The sequence below is a fragment of the Staurois parvus genome, unplaced genomic scaffold (assembly GCF_062004578.1).
Source record: "Staurois parvus isolate SC_StPar_1 unplaced genomic scaffold, SC_StPar_1.0 ptg000425l, whole genome shotgun sequence".
Classification (NCBI taxonomy): domain Eukaryota; kingdom Metazoa; phylum Chordata; class Amphibia; order Anura; family Ranidae; genus Staurois; species Staurois parvus.
In genome coordinates this window covers 1,513,599-1,531,818 of record NW_028318221.1, presented here as the reverse complement: position 1 = coordinate 1,531,818, position 18,220 = coordinate 1,513,599, and the positions used below count along the sequence as shown (strand labels likewise).

Here is an 18,220-nt window from a genome sequence, read left to right as displayed (position 1 = left end):
AATACCACCAAAAGAATGCTCTGTGTTAAAAAAAGGACATAAATTTATGTACCGTTTTGCATGACCGCGCAATTGTCAGTTAAACTAGCGCAGCGCTGTATAGCAAAAAAATGGCGTAAATTGCAGTATCTATACCATAGTTTGTAGACGCTATAACTTCCACACAAAGCAATTAATATACACTAATTGGGATTTTTTTTACCAAAAACATGTTGCACAATACATTTTGGTCTAAATTTATGACTAACTTTATTTATGACTTACTATATATTTTTTATAGCTGAAAGTAAAAAATATTGTTTTTCTTCAAAATATTTGGTCTTTTTTTGCTTATAGCGTGAAAAATAAAAAACGCACAGGTGATCAAACACCACCAAAAGAAAGCTCTATTTGTGTGAAAAAAAGGACGTAAATTTCGTTTGGGTGCAGCATTGCATGACTGCGCAATTATCAGTTGAATTAGTGCAGCGCCGAGTAGAAAAAAAGAGGCCTGGTCATTAAGGGGGGTAAATCCTCAGGAGCTCAAGTAGTTAAGCTCACTGTAGAAGAGGAAACCCCAAATAGTATGGCGCATAATTAACGAAGTGAGAGCACAGCAATAGACCCTGAGACTTAGCACGGGAGACTACTATAGTAAAGTATACGGTCCTCACTGAAAGGTCCGCTTTGGAAGGTCCTCGGTTGCACTGTTGGCAGAACTCATTCATTTCTTCTGTTCTCCACTAGTGTAGGCTGAGGTGACGTCACTTGCCGGCCGGCTTTGCTGGGCGCGGCTTTCCTCCCGACCTCGCCTGGCTCCTTCACCTCACGTGATCGAAAAAAGGCGCGGCCTGGCGCAAAGTGGGCGTAACAACCCGCCCATCTCTTCAGGTTAGAAAGCCAGTTTGACTGACAGGTCTGGTCAGTCCCTTTCATCCAATAGCCTCGCAAAGAGGAAAAAGACTCGTCCCCGCCCACCAAGCGGCTGCCTGGGGGTGGGAGGAGTTTGCGCGCGCGTTTGTTGTGGGTGGCACCATACTGCTTGAGCGCACACGGCATGCAGCAAACAAAAGGGGTGCCGGACGAGAGCGCGCACGACTCGAGAACGAGCAGAGGTGGCAGTGGAAGCATGCAGGAGCTCCGGGGGGAGGAGGAGCCGGGTGGAGAGGGCCCCCGGGGGCCACATGAGGGAGACGTCAAAGGAGAGTCGGGCCCCCGGGGGCCACACAGAGAGCACTTGAATCACGATACGCTGACGTCAACTGGACTTGATTTGTCCCAATTGGAAGCCGACTCCGGAGATGTCCAGGAGTGTCCGCGGAGCCTGGGCCCTGTGGATGTCCAGCCTGCAGAGCAGTGTCCGATGGCTCCGGTGTCATGTGTCCGACCGGCAGAGGTGGATCCGGTGGACGCCGAGCACAGGGATGCTCCTGAGGAGAGCCCCGAGCCGGGGGAGTCGCACACCACATACACCTTCAAGCCGTTGTTCCCAACGGAGCCTCTCCTCAGACCCCTGCTCACCGTCCAGGCCAGCCTGTACCCAGCACAGGGGCAGCCCTATGACAAAGCCGCCTTTCTACCTCCAGGGATGAGCCCCTCCTGTGTCCACCTCTTCCCCCCAGAGCCTGCAGACGACGAGTTCCCGCTCATGCTGGACCCCATCTCTTCCCTGGGGCTCCATGACGACCCGGATGGAGATGAGGCTGCTATGGAGCTGACTGGCTCAGGCTCGCCTAGCCCAGAACCTGGGGAAGACCTCTTCGGTGGGATAGCAGCCGACCACTTGCTGGTCCACGAAGTCCGCAGAAGAGGAGTCAACATGACCGAGGGGGTCCCGGTGCCCAGCTCCGAGCATGTGGCGGAGATTGTGGGCAGGCAGGGTCAGTATGTGAATTTTACACTATCTTTGTGGTGGAATTCTACTGATGCCCATTGATTGGTGGACACTGGAAATGGGGCCTTCTCCAAGAACTGTGCTTCAGGTATGGATTTGTTACATAGTTACGTTGGCCCACCTGGGATCAATGTAAGTATGTATATGTTGTACCTGTGGGAGATGGACATCCCTGTAGTAGCTGCCACTACTACAATAATCGCTGTCCTCCAGATCCCGTGCTGAGTGGCAGACCTGCACAGTAAACAAAGGGGGTTGCTTTAAGCAGAACTGAAGATCCACAGTTATTTGCTGGGAGTAAGGCAACCCATAGACTATTCAATTTTGTTTTCCTTTTTGGTTGGAAGGAAAGCAAATCACTCGATTTCTCCACCAGTATTGCTAATAGAATGTCTCCTACAGCGATATTGTGTTCTCCCTGTGCCGGAGGGCGTGTGGGGAACCTTCCCGGCCAACAGAACACGATTACTGCTACTGGCTGGTTGTAAAAAAAAAAATACAGTAGGCTGCAGGTACCAAAGTCGGTCAATAGATCGACTTTGGTACAGTCAGCCTACCCATCCATGGATCAAATCTCCTCCAGTCCCTTCTAAACCAGATAAATTTGATCCATGTATGACCGACATGAGCTGTTTTTTTGCTTTTTATATTGCAGAAGGGACATGCAATAAAATTTGCCTACCTGCTTTGCTCTGTGATTCCCCTGCACATAAACTGGTCAGCTTACAGCAGCCGGCCTGCTCCCTGCTGGAGTGACAGCCTACTGCAGGAGTGATGGTATTCCATGTCGGCAAATGAGGATGGCCGAAAACCTGCACACAGAGGAATATTGCTGCACTGGCGACAGTTGGGATTGTTGTGGGGGAAATCTGAGTGTTTTCTGTCTTCAGTTCTGCTTTAAGTTGGCCATAGATTGAAATTCTGTCAGTTCACCAAGGACCAGACAAATTTTGAGTCAGCTCTGTTTAGGTGTAGTTGACCTAATGGTCCATTCTTCTCACACAGGACTGTTGTTAAATTGTATTCAATCACATATGCAGCCAATCGGCTGCAGCATTGATCAGTGTATTCTAGCAGCAGAGGAGTACCACTGTCAGAATGCAATAGAGCAGGGGGGGGGGGGGGGGATTCCTTCATCTAACTCAAATGTGCGGGATGAGGTATCCATGTTTTTTTGTTTATCAGTTGGCCGGTCAAAAAAAAAAAAAATCCCATCTATGGTTATCCTTACTTGGCATGGGTACCATTCACTGAACGCCTCGCGTTTTCGTATCGTTACCCTTGCCTCTCCACTTCATCCAATGAGCGAACACCTCATATTAACTGAGAGGAGTACAAGGTGTTCTGTGTTTAGCACCTGTGTCAAGCAAGGACATCTTCTCCCCCCAGATTTCTAGAGAGCAGAGTAACCAGTAGGCATGGGACCTGGAAGACAGCAGTGATTTCTTTTTAGCTTTCATAGGTATGGTATATGCATAAACATATTGGTCCAGGCTGGACCATTGTAACTATGCAGTGAAATCATACTTGGAATTCAGCTTTAAAGCGGAACTAAATGTAAAAAATTGCAAACATGCAATACCTCTTCTGCACTAAAGTACACTTACCTGCCTATTTGCAATCCTCTGCTGAATGTACACTAAGCTGCGCATTGACCGCTCGCTTTACATTCCTGCACACTGCCAGTGTGTTGGGATGACTGCATTCCCACGCATGCATGGGAGTGACATCATCATGCAGCTGCTTATCACAAAAGCTAAATACCAGAATTCTGAGAGAAGATGCCAGAGAGGGACCTCTCGGACATCATACTGTTGGAACTGAAGTATGTGTCTTTAGTTTCACGTTAAAACCCATTTCTGGGCAATATTTATTTTGTTAAAACAGAATTAAACCCATTGTTATGGTTTCGCAAAACCATTACAATAAACGCATGTTGTGAATGCTGACGGTCACAGTTGCCAGCGTGCCCATGTTGGCTATCAACTGTCAAGCCATTCATTGTGATCTTAACTGATCACATGTGCAGCACCATGGCAACTGCAGCACAAACAGTTCAAAATGGCAGGCTCCTTGCTGTAAAGGATAGGAACATTTAGTTCCGCTTTACGTCATTTCATCACCTGTTAAAGTTGGTTATACTCACTTTACTACCCCTATTCAGGTTCCTCCATGATGCTTCTTTTGCCTGTGGTGACTTAGTCCAGTGCTGCACATTAAAGTGGAACTAAACCCCCCTATCCTTTTCAGCCAAGGAAGCTGCCATCTTAGCCTCTATTTGATCTGCAACTGCCATGGTGCTGCACATGTGATCTGTGATGACACCATCCATTTGATATTTTGGCAGCTTTGTTGAGAACATAAGCAAATGTGACAGCATTCCTGGCATGCCGGGAATGTAACTGTTTTTAGAAAATATTAAATTCATGGGTTTGGCTCCACTTTAACTCTCAGTAGCTGTCATTATTTTTCTGGATCCTGAGCAGACCCCTTTACTGGCCAGCTAGTGTCCACTTAACACAGTCAGTGACCCATCCTGGAAGGAAGCTGACTTGGGAAAATTGAGGGAATAAGAATTTTTTTTTTTTTTCTGTTTTTTTTTTTTTTTTTTTACCCAGCAATCTGAAAGAAGGGATGGCATGGATGGGTTTAAGGGGTTTTACTTTTATTCTGGAGTTAAAAAAAAAAATAAAACCACTAGCACAAGGATTAAAGCATGCAGTCAAACACAAGTCTTGAGGTTACGTTATTTTCCAGATCATCTTTATATCGGTCCAGTGCAGTGTTTTTTTTTTTTTCTTTGTTTTTTAGCCACTTGCCCTCCAGAGGATTTACCCCCCCCCCCCCTCCTCTCCTCCTCTCCTGACCAGGCCATTTTTTGCAATGCATTACTTTAACTGGCGATTGCGCGGTCATGCAACACTGGACCCAAATTAGATTTCCTTTTTTTTTTTTCCCACAAATTGAACTTTTTCAGAGGTATTTTATCACTACTGGTTTTTTATTTTTGAGAAAAACCCATTTTTTTACTTTTTCCTATTAAATATGTCCAGTAAAAAAGTTTTAAAAATCAATTTCGTCATACATTTAGGCCAAAATGTGTTCTGCCACATGTCTTTGCTAAAACAAATCCCAATACATGTAAATTAATTGGTTTACATGAAAGTTAGTGTCTACAAATAGTGGTATATATATACTGGGATTTTTCCAGATCAGCGACTTATAGTGGGACTGCTGCAGTCATACTGACACTGGGGGGGACTGTCAGTGACATTCCCAATGACACTAATACAGTGATCAGTGCTAATAAAAAGCACTGACACTGTACTAATGACATTGGGCAGGAAGGGGTTAACATTTGGGGCGATCAAAGGGTCAACTGTGTGCTGTGTGTTTTGCTGTGTGTGCGCTCTTTACTGTGTAAGCACATTGTTTTGTATTGCTATGCAGAGTTCTGTTTTGTTTACATACAGACCTCTCCCCCGTCAGTCATACTCGGCCATTGCCGGGTGCTGGCGGAATCACCATCTGGGACTCTGTCATTGACAGCTGAAGCCGCCATTAGTGGCGCGGGTAGGGCCTCCAACCTGGAAATGCAAAATCACGTATATATACGTGATTGTGCGCAGCCCAGCCACCCTGTAGCAGTATTTCTGTTATAGGGCGGTGGGGAAGTGGTTAAACAGAATGAACAGAACAATCATTAAACTAACCAATACGCAGTTCTCTGCAAGTCTGTGGAAGAGAGGATTTAAAGAATAGTATGCCAAAATGAAAAGCAGAACACCAGGCCTAATTCCGGCATTTTAGGTAACTCCCACCCCCCCACCCTTTCATCCAGTGTATGGGACTTTAAGACTGCATGTACATCACTGACTATCACTTAACAGAATTAATGCACCAGCGGCGTCAAATGCAGCCAGATTTTGCACGCCATACTAATTTTAATAAGACTATTAATTTTAATAAGCGATACTATCACGTTATCCATGTAGGATAAAGTGGTAGTATCGCTGGAAAGAGCATCCCCGAACCCTCCTTTATTTACTTTGTTTGCATTCCCTCCTTGCTCCTCTTCTACAGCTAGCAACACTACCAGACACTTCAGGGTATGGAGAAGCAAGTTATCTGCTCCATTGTGACAGTGCCTGGGCTAAGCAACCAGTTGCTAGGCCAAAGCAGATTCATATGACTAGGGTAGTGATATCACCACTCCCCTAAGTTGCTAATACAGTTGGTCTCCGAGGCAGCTGCAGAGGAGCAAGGAGCTGCAAAGTGACGTAGGTAAGGTGAATCTATGGGGTGGGGTTATGACCTTTCTAGAGACACTGCCACTTTGCCCTGCATTGGCAAGGTGACAGGTTTATTTAAGTCCATTTAAAACTATATGTCCAGCCAAGACTGCCATGTTAAAGTCCAACTCCAGGGACAAAAAAAAAAATACCCTTGTAGTGAAGTCTAGGGGTAGAGGAATAGGATATATTTACCATGTTCTTTGTTCTGTCAAGCTCTCGCCATCTGTGCAACCAATCCCCAACTGCGTCTTCCCTTACATGCTCCTGGCCTTGTTCTTCTAAGCTTTTCCAATAGTCCTACGTTGTCATAACAGTGAGTGAACACCTATATACCAGAGCGAAGGAGGGAGGATTGAAGCTTGCCAGAGTGAGGGGTAAGGTAAGTAATACAGCCTCTTCCTCTACCCCCTAGAGTTAGTCTTTAACCTTTGCAGTGTGAGGTCCACTGCAAGGGTTTTCTTTTCATCCTAGAATTGGGTTTGAAATGAATTGGATAACTGACCTACAACTTACAAGGACATTCATGGCAAATTAAGAGTCAGTCTTGTAAAAAGAACCCCTTCACATACTTGGAAGTTGGCCACTAAGTCCCAAGCACTGCATCCTCCATATGCAGTAATACTCAAGCCTAGTACTTTAACCCTTGTGCTGCTAGAGCCTTTTTTTTTTTCTTTTCATTTTTGCACGTTTTAGGGCTGATAATTACCCCCAGAAAGCAGAGACCCTGAAGAGTAAAGTGATAGCTGTTGTAATTTTTAAATTCAATAAGGTAAACAGTAGTGCAACTTTCTTGTGACATTAAAAAAAGTAAGCGGATGAAAAATGGATGTACACAGAACTAAATGGAAGATAAATTGATGTAAACTGGATCTGTTTTTTCTTAGCAAAAACGTGACTAAACTCATGCAACAGGCAGACTGCCCAGGTGAAAGGGGCCATAGTTTTACCGTATTTGCCGGCGTATAAGACGACTTTTTGACCCTTGAAAATCTTCTCAAAAGTCGGGGGTCGTCTTATACGCCGGTACACATGTTTAGGGGGGCTGCGGCATTAAGTACAGGGTTTTGCAGGGGCTGATGTCTCTTACCTGGATCCAGTCCCACGACGATCCGGTCCAGGAGGCGCGGCGTCTCCTTCAGTTCGGCCACTGGATGTTCGTGCGGCTGCTCGGCTCCGCCTCCTCACCGGTGATTGGCCGCCAGAACTGTAGCTCAGGAAAGGCACACAGGCGGCCAATCACCGGCGAGGGGGCGGAGCCGAGCGGCCCCGCGAAAATTGAGTGCCGGAGCAGCAGGTAAGTGTTCTGTGTAGAGGTGCTGCTGCAACCACATATGCTGACTGCAGCAGCACCATACGAGAACAGGGTCAGCAAGTCTCAGTGGGAGGAATAGTGCACCATCATTGGTGTCACTGATACCAATGATGGGGCACTATTCCTCCCACTGACACCAACGATGGGGCACTATTCCTCCCCCCCCACTGACACCAATGATGGGGCACTATTCCCCCCCCCCCCCCCCACTGACACCAATGATGGGGCACTATTCCCCCCCCCCCCCACTGACACCAATGATGGGGCACTATTCCCCCCCCCCACTGACACCAATGATGGGGCACTATTCCACCCCCCACTGACACCAATGATGGGGCACTATTCCACCCCTCACTGACACCAATGATGGGACACCATTCCTCCCACTGACATCAATGATGGGGCACTATTCCTGCCACTGATACCAATGATGGGGCACTATTCCTCCCACTGACACCAATGATGGGGCACTGTTCCTCCCACTGACACCAATGATGGAGCACTATTCCTCCACTGATACTAATGATAGGGCACTATTCCTGCCACTAATGCCAATGATGGGGCACTATTCCTGCCACTGATACCAATGATGGGGCACTATTCCTCCCACTGATACCAATGATGGGACACTATTCCTCCCACTGATACCAATGATGGGGCACTATTCCTCCCACTGACATCAATGATGGGGCACTATTCCTCCCACTGACACCAATGATGGGGCACTATTCCTCCCACTGATACCAATGATGGGGCACTATTCCTCCCACTGGTGTGCATTGGAAGAGGGGTAGTCTTATACGGCGAGTATAGCCCAAACACTACATTTTAGCAGGAAAAGTAGGGGGGTCGTCTTATACGCCCAGTCGTCTTATACGCCGGCAAATACGGTAGGTGTAAATATTATGCCATCTAATTTAATTGATTGTGGCTGGAGACAGAGTAAGGTGATTGTGGCAGGTGGGGATTTGAGAGAACGTGCAGGAGCCAGTTAATGACCATGAGGGAAGAAGGAAGTGGGAAGGCACAATACCAGCTGCATATAGCTGATAGGTAAGGAGCTGAAGGTAGTAAAATGGCAGCAAATTGTGGGTCAGGGGGCGCAAAGGAGGTAGAGTGAAATCTTCATAGCAGGAGGTGGAGAGAAGTGCAAGTTGACCATGAAACATTGGGAGGAGACAGAGCTTTGGCTCATTCCATATTAGGAGTGAGAATATAAAAATAGTCACGAGTTAGGGGAAGGAGAGAGTAGGCAGAACGACAACTGATTGTTAAAAGGAAGGAGATGCAGCTGATCTTGTTCCAGTGAGAGGATGCAAGGGAGAAACTTGTGTTGGACTGGAATAGGAAGGAAAAGCACCAGATAGGTACAATAAGTCATGAGTAACCCCTGGTTCACATCTGTGCGGGCCACAATTTGCGTGGGCACGAGAGCCCATTTATTTGAATGGACTCCCGTGCCCCGGGACACGCAGGGAAGAAGTCCCTGCGCTGCATGGGAAGCCTAGCCTAGCGCGGGAACCGAGGTTTCCAGTACAGTTTTAATTTCCAGTGTGGGCACCATGCCATTAGAATTAATGGCACCTGCCTACGGGTCCGGCATTTCTCTGTGTGGGTGGTGCAGCTGCAGGTTTTTGTGTGGGTCCCACAACGACACCACCCGCACAGATGTGAACCAAGTGTAATTCTAAATAACTAAATGACTGCTATTTACACCCCGCCCAACAAGCTCTGCCTGGTATCTGTAATATTATTATTATACAGTATTTATAAAGCGCCGATAGTTCACTCAGCGCTGTATATTACAAAGGGGGACAGAACATGTGACAGAACAATACCGATACAATGCAAAACATGAGGGGATCGAGGGCCCTGCTCTTTCGAGCTTACAATCTAGAAGGGACGGGATAGTGGTACAGGAGGAGATAGCTGTGGGGGATGGAGTGGTAGGAAGAGTGGAGAAGGTCGGTCAAGTTAGCAGGGGTAGGCTATATGGGTATGGTTGTCAAATATAACCTTGCTTGGAACCAGCACAATAATGGATCATTTGTAGTTCTTATGTGTTAAATGTTTAGCACGGGGGTCAGCAACCAGTAGATTGTGGCCTGGTATAGAACGGTCTGGGCTTGGTGACCCACCATCCCAGAGCATCAAACAGAGTGCAATGCCGAGGAACTACTTGTAAAGTTGGAGCTGTAGTAGGGAGCAATTGCTGCATATGCTCATGCCTCCTCTGTAGTGCTGGCTCCTGTCCCATGCAGAGTGATACCAACTGAACTCAACCTCTTATCCCGGCTAGCGGTCTGCAAATTGGCGCGAGCAGCAGAAAAGAAGAGATCTTCAGGTCAGGCCAGGAACCAATACACTGGGCATAATAGTATAGGGCTCCTTTCCAACTGATATATTTATTTCAGGTACTTATATATCAATTTACGCAGTGCATTACATATATATTGTACATTCACATCAGTCCCTAACCCTCAAGGGGCGTACAATCTAAGGTACATTAACTAACTTACATTCATACATACACACTAGGGACAATTTAGACAGGAGCCAATTAACCTAGCAGCATGTCTTTGGAGTGTGGGAGGAAACCGGAGTACCCGGAGGAAACCCACGCAGGCACAGGGAGAACATGCAAACTCCAGGCAGGTGGTGCCATGGTTGGGATTCGAACCAACGACCCTAGTACTGCCAGGCAGAAGTGCTAACCATTTAGCCACTGTGCTGCGGTTTACCTACACCGTGGGTGCAGTGTACCTGCAGGTTTCCTGTGGGTTTTCTGCGCTTAGCCGTAGACCTCTATTATATCCTTCGGGTTTGGTGCACTTTCTGAAACTGTACCACACCTGCAGGATATAATAGAAGTTTATGGCAAAGCGCAGCTAACCTAGGAAAGTCAGATACACTGTGGTGCAAGTGAACTGCAGCACGTCAGTGTGAAAGCAGCCTTTATAGGGGGCTCAAAACAGTAAGGGGTTGTTTACATTTGCAGTTTGGGAAGGTGGATGGGGTGGTAAAACCCCATAGAGAAGACACGTTTTTACCACGCTTGCCCCAACTGCACCCCCTATAGCTAGGGCTAGGGGTGTACACATGCCTCAGAAGGAGTTATACACCGTCATGGTTGGTGGGTGTAGCACCTGCCAAGCATGACCCATTTAAGTGAATGAAGCTGCTCTGCAACCTTGTGCATTACAGCAAACAAGGAATTAAAGCAGGCAGCATTTTGTTGCTTTTTCACCACCTGTTTTGACTCCTTGGACCCTGCAGTTGCGGGATGCTTGCAGAGGGGTTGCTTAAACTTGGTTTATCAGAACGAATCAGTCATTGCTCTTATTATTTTTGTTATACTGTATTTGTTAGTGTTACAGTAGTTTTAGTGAACTTCACCTAGAGAAGTACATCTCTCTGAACTGCTCCTCATTTTGAAACTTCTTTTCAAATATGAAAAGTCTGTGATATTGTCTTCATTTGTGTTTTCTCTGATTATATATCTGACTTACATTAAATTTTTACAGGATGCAAAATTAAAGCCCTGAGAGCCAAAACAAATACTTATATCAAGACCCCTGTACGAGGAGAGGAACCCATCTTTATTGTGACTGGTCGTAAAGAAGATGTTGAAATGGCAAAAAGGGAGATCTTGGCAGCAGCTGAACATTTTTCCATCATAAGGGCCACCAGAAATAAGATGAATGGAATTGCTGGAGCTGCACAGGGGCCTCCAAATTTACCAGGTCAAACTACTATTCAGGTCCGTGTACCATATCGTGTTGTTGGCCTTGTTGTAGGACCAAAAGGTGCTACAATCAAGAGAATTCAACAGAATACTCATACTTACATTGTGACACCCAGTCGAGACAAGGAACCCATTTTTGAGGTTACAGGAATGCCAGAGAATGTAGACCGTGCTAGAGAAGAAATTGAAGCTCACATCACTATGCGGACAGGCTCTCTAGTAGATAATCATCCAGACAGTGATTTTCACTCTAATGGAACTGATGTTTGCATGGATTTGCTAGTTGGAGGCGCAGGCATATGGTCCAAGCAGCAAATTCCTCGCCATGGCTCTAGTGGATCACGCACAGAAAGCCTCGGCTCATCCATGGAGAGCCCATACTATGGGTCATCTGGCAGAGAACAAAGTCCAGCAAGCCCATGCAGGTCTGTTGTAGGTAGAAGCTTTGCACTAAGTGGGAAAACACTTGGTAGTCAACATACTGTGGGCATAGAGGATTGTGAGCTTGGTTTGGAATATCTTGCACTAGATTCAAATACACCTACAGCTGTTTGGTCACCCTTTGAACCATCCAGTGGACATATTCAAACTTTCAGTGGTTGCCACACTCAAAGGAGAAATAGTGTGTTTAGTGGAAGTTCTACACCGCTGCTCTCTCCTTCTTTACCTGATCATGGCATTGGACTGGAACATCCTCTTGCCCGTCGGATACATAGTGATCCAGTTAGTAGTATTTCATGGCTGCCAAGCAAAGAATCCTTGTCATCCTTCTCAAACAGTGCTGGCTATTCATCATCCTCTTCTCTTCCTGGCAGTTCTTCAGTGGCATCTGGCTCTCCCACTGAATCAAACAGCTCAGATGGCCAGCGCAAGAGTGGACGAGACTGCGTTGTTTGCTTTGAGAGTGAAGTAATAGCAGCCTTGGTTCCCTGTGGGCACAATCTATTCTGCATGGAATGTGCTATCCGGATCTGTGAGAGGCAGTTACCAGAGTGTCCTGCCTGCCATGCCCCTGCCACCCAAGCAATCCGCATATTTTCTTAATTGCATGCTTATCCAGTGACAACAGCCCATTTGGCATGCATTAAACCCTGCAACACTTCAAGGGTTCCATATTTTTCATTTATGATTTTAACACAATAGGGGGATTCTTGACACATTACCTTAAAAATAATAGGGCATATTGTCATGGTGGTAACCCCCACCCCCAGAAAAATAAAGCTACATTTTACAGAACATTCAGTCACTACTTAAACCTCATTCTTATCAGCCAAGATGTGGGAATCCTAGTTGATGCCCTTCAATTTTCTTTTTATCCCAGTGTTCAGTATATAGAGAATAAAACGATACAATAGAACTGCACTTCTCTATCTAGTAAATTATAGACAAATGAGAGAACATCTCTTCTAATGTTGAACTATTCTTATTGCAGTTCCCCAAATGTTTGTTAGATGCAGGTTCTGTTTAATTCAGTTTCTTAAAACATCTAATCAGCAGAAGAGACCCAAACACAAAACCTCATAAGACATTTTATTGCATCTTTTAATCAGTATTAAAAATATAATCTTGTAGATAATATAGCACTATGATGTTAGTTTTGGATAGAGTAGGGATGCTTTTTTTTTTTTTTTCTTTTTTTGCCTGTGTACCATTGAGGAAATTTCCCTTAACTTCCTGTCCCTGAGATGCAACAGGAAGTGAATGGAAATGTCCCACAGTGAGGGGAATCCTGTATTGAACAGTTGTCTCTGGAACATGTGCCCCTCTTAGAGTGAGGTGAAAGCAAAAATTTTTGAGCTGGACCATAGAACACAGGGTGAAAGGAAATCTTCTGTTTTGGTGAAAATGGTTTCCAGTCAGAATGGGGACTCTGCAATAAAATCTTGATAGTTCTAACCCTTCCCTACTCTGTCCAAACAAACAAAAATGGTTTTGCCTACTGATACTTTGGGTTCTTTTTATAAAGCATGGAATGTGACTTTCACAAACATTTACTAGTGGAGAATCAACCATTGCCATTTAACACGTGCACCTAGATGGTTCTCCGTCAGAGAATGTTTGTAAAAGTAAATGCTCTGCTTTAAAAATAGACCCCCTTTAAAGTGATTCTAAGGGCGTAAGGTTTTTTTACCTTAATGCATTGTCTGTATGAAGTTATAAAACCTGTGATCAGGAAACCGAGCCCCCCTAAACATTTACACGAGCCCAATCCTGATCGAGTGCTGTTCCCAAGATCAGCGTCTCTTGTCTCCCTCTCTCCTGACCGGACATAGAGGGAGAAGTTCCTGTTTCTGTCAATTCATGTTGGGGGGGCAGGATTGGGCCTGTATGAGTGCCCCCATAGGAAGTGGATTCCTATGGGGGCATTCACCAGAGAGGAGGAGCACCAGCTAAGTCCCCAGAAGGGGAGGTTCAGGGTTGCCCTGTGCAAAACCATTTCACGGAGCAGGTAAGTATGACGTTGGTTTTTTTTTTTTTTTAAACGTTTAGATTATCTTTTAGTAGGGACATTGAAAGGAGTTTGGCTGATATGAAATTGGAGAACATTCAATGGTGACTTTTTTTTTTTGTTAGTGTGTGCTCGAGGGCAGTCACCCTCCCTTTTTTTTTTTTTTTTTTTTTTGCCGCAAACCTGGTCCATATTAGTTGTTTTCAAGACTGATATGCATGCACTTGGTCCACCTTGACTTTCTATGTAGAAAAGGAAATTTAAAGATGTTAGCCCTGGAGTAAGCACCTTAAAAGACAGGTCAGCGATGGAAATTTTCTTTCTTTCTATCCTTGTGACATTTTGAATCATTTTATAGTTACACAGTATTTTCCCCTAATCCATGGATGGTCTAATACTTTGGCGAAAACTGGTAATTTTGAGCATCACAGTTTGTGAATAATCTTGACAGACTACCAGAGTTTGCCTTTAAAGGAGATTGAATACTTTTCTGTGAAATTGTACATGGTTATAACCTATTACTGGGTTGCACTTTGTTGCTATAATATCAAGCAAGCACATGTATGATAATTCTAGGCAAAAACTGCCAATGAGATTATCCCTTCCATGTTTGCAGTGCAGCCTTGAAACTGAATGGAAGGATGATCTGGTTTCTATGGGCAACAGTATTTTTTGTTAACGGTTACACACATTCTCAGGTTCTTGGAGCCAAATGTATGTCCTTTAATTACATGACAAAACAGCATTTCTTTATTAGGACACTAGTTGCTCTAAAGACAAAAATCTACAGTACAGTTACCATTTGAAATCTTCTTTTGTAACCTGTGCTTTAATTATCGCACATTAGTGTACTTATTTTTATGATGTAAAGTCACGGTTTTTTATTGGAGGGTTCTCACTTTTGTAGGCAAGCTGGAAGCTGCACAGCACAGATTTCTGCACAGATCATTCTGTGGACATTGGCTGTTAAGTGTCATAAGGAGAATTCAGGTATATACTGCCTAAAAGCTACTAGATTTTCTCTAGAATTACAGATTATAGTGATTACAAATAAAAGACCTACCAACTTGTAGTTCTGCAGCTAAAAATCTAAATGCTCTCAATATTTATACACTCCTAAATCTGTATATTTACAGGATTTTCGATCTACAAAAGCAGCCACCTTAGGATAACACTGGGGTAGACTGAATGATTAGGAAGGTTAAATGCCAATAATAGAAAACACTTGCTGGTACTAACTGTTGATGTCAACAACGTATATAGAATGTTAATATAATTTTCTTGTTTGTTTTTTAGTACAGTGTACATTTTAAAACTGCCATTCTACCAAAGTGTGTTCAACCTTTAAAAATGTGGCTGGGCATGCCACTGAAATGTTTGCGAGGTGGATGTAGGTTCCTTGTTAGTGCTTTTGCTATTCTAAGAATCCAACACAAAGTTTGTCCACCTCCAGTCTGCCTCTAGCCATTTTTAATGATAGCATATTATCTTCCTTGCAGGCCACTTGATTGAAAAAATAATAATTTAACATACTGACCACAAAAGTTAAAAGCGTGTACCATATGGAGAATTAAAATGCCAGATTCCATTGGCTGATTAAATGGCCCCCAAGACAGTTCATGTCTGTCTTTGTTCAAAACACTTATAGGAAAACCTCACTGCTTGAAGATGATGTTAAAGTTGTAAAGCAAGAACTTAAATAACAGCAGTGGATTTTGCACCATTAAAACAAATTGCTATTGGCAGCTATCATCATCATTGTTGCTTCAAATAACTCCTTTTAATATATATTCTTTTACTTTCTCTTCAAGACATTTACTTGTATGTGCTAGTGGCTAAACTCCTTTTTCTTGTTCATTTTAATTATATTGGCTGTCTGCTGAACCAATCTGTATGTAATAGGGGATCAAATCCTATTGCTTGTAGCAAATGTGTCACTTATTCATGGTAAATTTAACAAGTTCTGTTTAGTCTACCCACTCTGCTTCGAACATGTACCTTGCCCCTGCAGCCCTAAGTAGAATGCCATGTGTGAGATAAAACGGGGTGAAGGACTTTCCCCCATGTGATGGTGCTTGGGTCTGGTAGGAACAGGTCAGCGGAAGGCATGAGAGAAGGTAACATGCTATTCATGTTTGAAAGAAGACTATTTTTAAGAGCCCTACATGCCAAACTGTGGCTCGTAAATATGAAGGGGGGGGGGGGGGGGGAGTATTCGTAACGGAGAAAGTGGGCTATGAGAACCGGTTTGTTTTGCCCTGAAAAATGACAGGTTTCATTTATAGGACCAGGAAGCTTAAAATAGAAATCCAGTCTAATCTTAAAACTGACTCCTTCCACTTATACTAACCTGTAAAGGAAAATGCATATACTTGCCTATTTGAAGGTAGCTTCAGTCCTGTGTCATCCAGTACCAGCTACAGAAAGAGCGCTGACAACAGATTGGCCATAGTAAGCCTATGGGTGACATCCACACAGAGGCATTAAAAGCTGTTGTCACGTGACCAGACCAGCCTGCAAATAGACAAGTTTATGCATCTTCCTGCTACAGGGTAGTTATGAATGTTTACTGTGACCATGTATGTAAAATTCCTATTCCTGAACAGAAGTAGCTATTTTATCTAACACTACCATTTCCTGTTAAATACCTACAATTTTGGTTTGCGGTTTTATCCATAAAAAAATCAAGTGCCACATGTAATATGTTTGCTGGTCCTTTTAATGATCATCAACATTAGCACAACCTAAGTTTTACGAGATCACATTATAGTCTTTAAATTGAGATTGCATTAGAAAATTTTAATGTTTTACTGCACTAGTAATGCATGGAAAGGATTTTTGCTATTTATTTCTCGTTCAATACCTCTTGGCAGTTTTTACTGCTGGTGGGGTCAGCAGGTTCCTCAGGTGGCCCAAAAGAATACCCCTGCCATTGGTGAACTTATAATTGATGACTGTGTTCATTCCTTTTTTTTTTTTTTTCTCTTTTTTGTATTTGGAGCTATTTTTTTATTCCACCTTTTCTGTTATAGAAATCTATGTTTTTGTTTTCTTTGAGGGGAGAGGGGTTATATTGAACTTTAAAAAAAAATGAATATTTTATTTTGAGGTATTAAGCAATGTTTTAACATTGAATTTATTTACATCTACAGAACCCAAATGGGTAAAACTGTTTAAAGAGTTTTTATTTTTTGTAACGTATAACTTTCTTTAATAAAACATTTTTTAAAATAAAGCTTCACTTTGTCTCTGGTATGAATAATGTTTTCAAATGTTAGACATAGAAAACTAAAAATTTTTAATGCTTTTGCACCATTGTAATCGATTTTGAATTTGGACTAATGAGCAATCAAAAATTCACAGATATGCTTTGGCCTTTTTTTCTTTTAAAATTATTTTATGACTTCTCTGTTTTTTAAGGAGCATGAAATCTACAGAATACATCTGTGAAGATGGAAAACTTGATCATTTTAATAGAAAATATATTTTTAAAAAATCAGTTATGTCCCTTTTGGTCGTAAAACAAGCGAGGCCTGCTAGAGACTGTCACCCACTGATGCCAAATTTATTTTTTTTTGGTTCCAGAAAGCTGAAACTCGAGCACATTCCCACAAGCGATGGAACAAGGTCAGTAAGTTGCGGTCACAGCAAGGGCATGTTGGGTGGGCAGCAATCGCCAAGTTCGTGGAAAAATGATAGTCCAGGTGAATGATCTTGAATTGAGTTTTGCGCCATGTTTCACTAAGTACAAGCGAAACAATTTTCCCAAGTCATCTTCCAGGACAACTTCACATGAGAGGTTCCTCCCACCAGGGAACACATGATCCATTTTTTCCTGTAAGCCTCTCTCCACAGAGGACCCTCAGTATTGATGTTTCCTCCGGCAGTTACGACTCCCGTTTTTTTTTTGTTTTTTTTGGGGGGGGGGGTTCGTTTATGGCCTTCTGGTGGGGTACAGAGGCCTCCTGGATGGGGCTAATCCTCTCTCTTCAGCAAGGCAAGGGCCTTGCGGGGTGGCCTCACTCAAGGTTCCCTTTGGCTTGGGGGAGACGGCACCCCTTCCTATGGTCCCATGGGCTCACCAGGGGGGCTAGGCCCTGCCCGCTGACCTATCAGGTAAGGGACCACTACCCTGTGGGGCAAACTATCCTCTGCTGCACGCTATCTCCGACAGGAGGCGTGAGTCGATGACGTCACTCCTGAGCGCCGGGACTCGCGAATGTCACTTCTGGCGCCCGAGGAACAGGAAGCGGACCGCCACCCACTTGGTTATTGGTGGCAATCCGTGAGTTTGCCCCACGCCATGGCTGCCCTGTCCACTGTGGCTGTAAAAGGAGGTCAGCGCAACCGGACACCAGGCGGGGCGGAGCCCCCCCACCCTACAAACAGCCATGCCGAGGGTGGGATGCAGCCAGAATGGAGGCGGATCTGTCCGAGCTGGGGGAGGCCAGCAACAAAGTAGAAGCTTGTCGGCTGCCATGACTCCCCCCTCTCTATACCCCTCATACTTCCTCCTATATGCTGAATCTCGGAGGGGTACGAGGCC

At 44.4% G+C, this 18,220-nt stretch overlaps 1 protein-coding gene across 1 annotated transcript; it reads left to right on the top strand.

The window, feature by feature from the left end:
* Positions 1-1,068: 1,068 nt before the first annotated feature.
* MEX3D (mex-3 RNA binding family member D) lies at positions 1,069-16,909 on the top strand. The gene is made up of 2 exons (XM_089687414.1): positions 1,069-1,859; positions 11,005-16,909. Exons 1-2 carry the CDS (start codon positions 1,109-1,111, stop codon positions 12,267-12,269), a joined length of 2,016 nt encoding a protein of 671 aa, XP_089543540.1. The 5' UTR covers positions 1,069-1,108; the 3' UTR covers positions 12,270-16,909.
* The last annotated feature ends 1,311 nt before the right edge of the window (positions 16,910-18,220 follow it).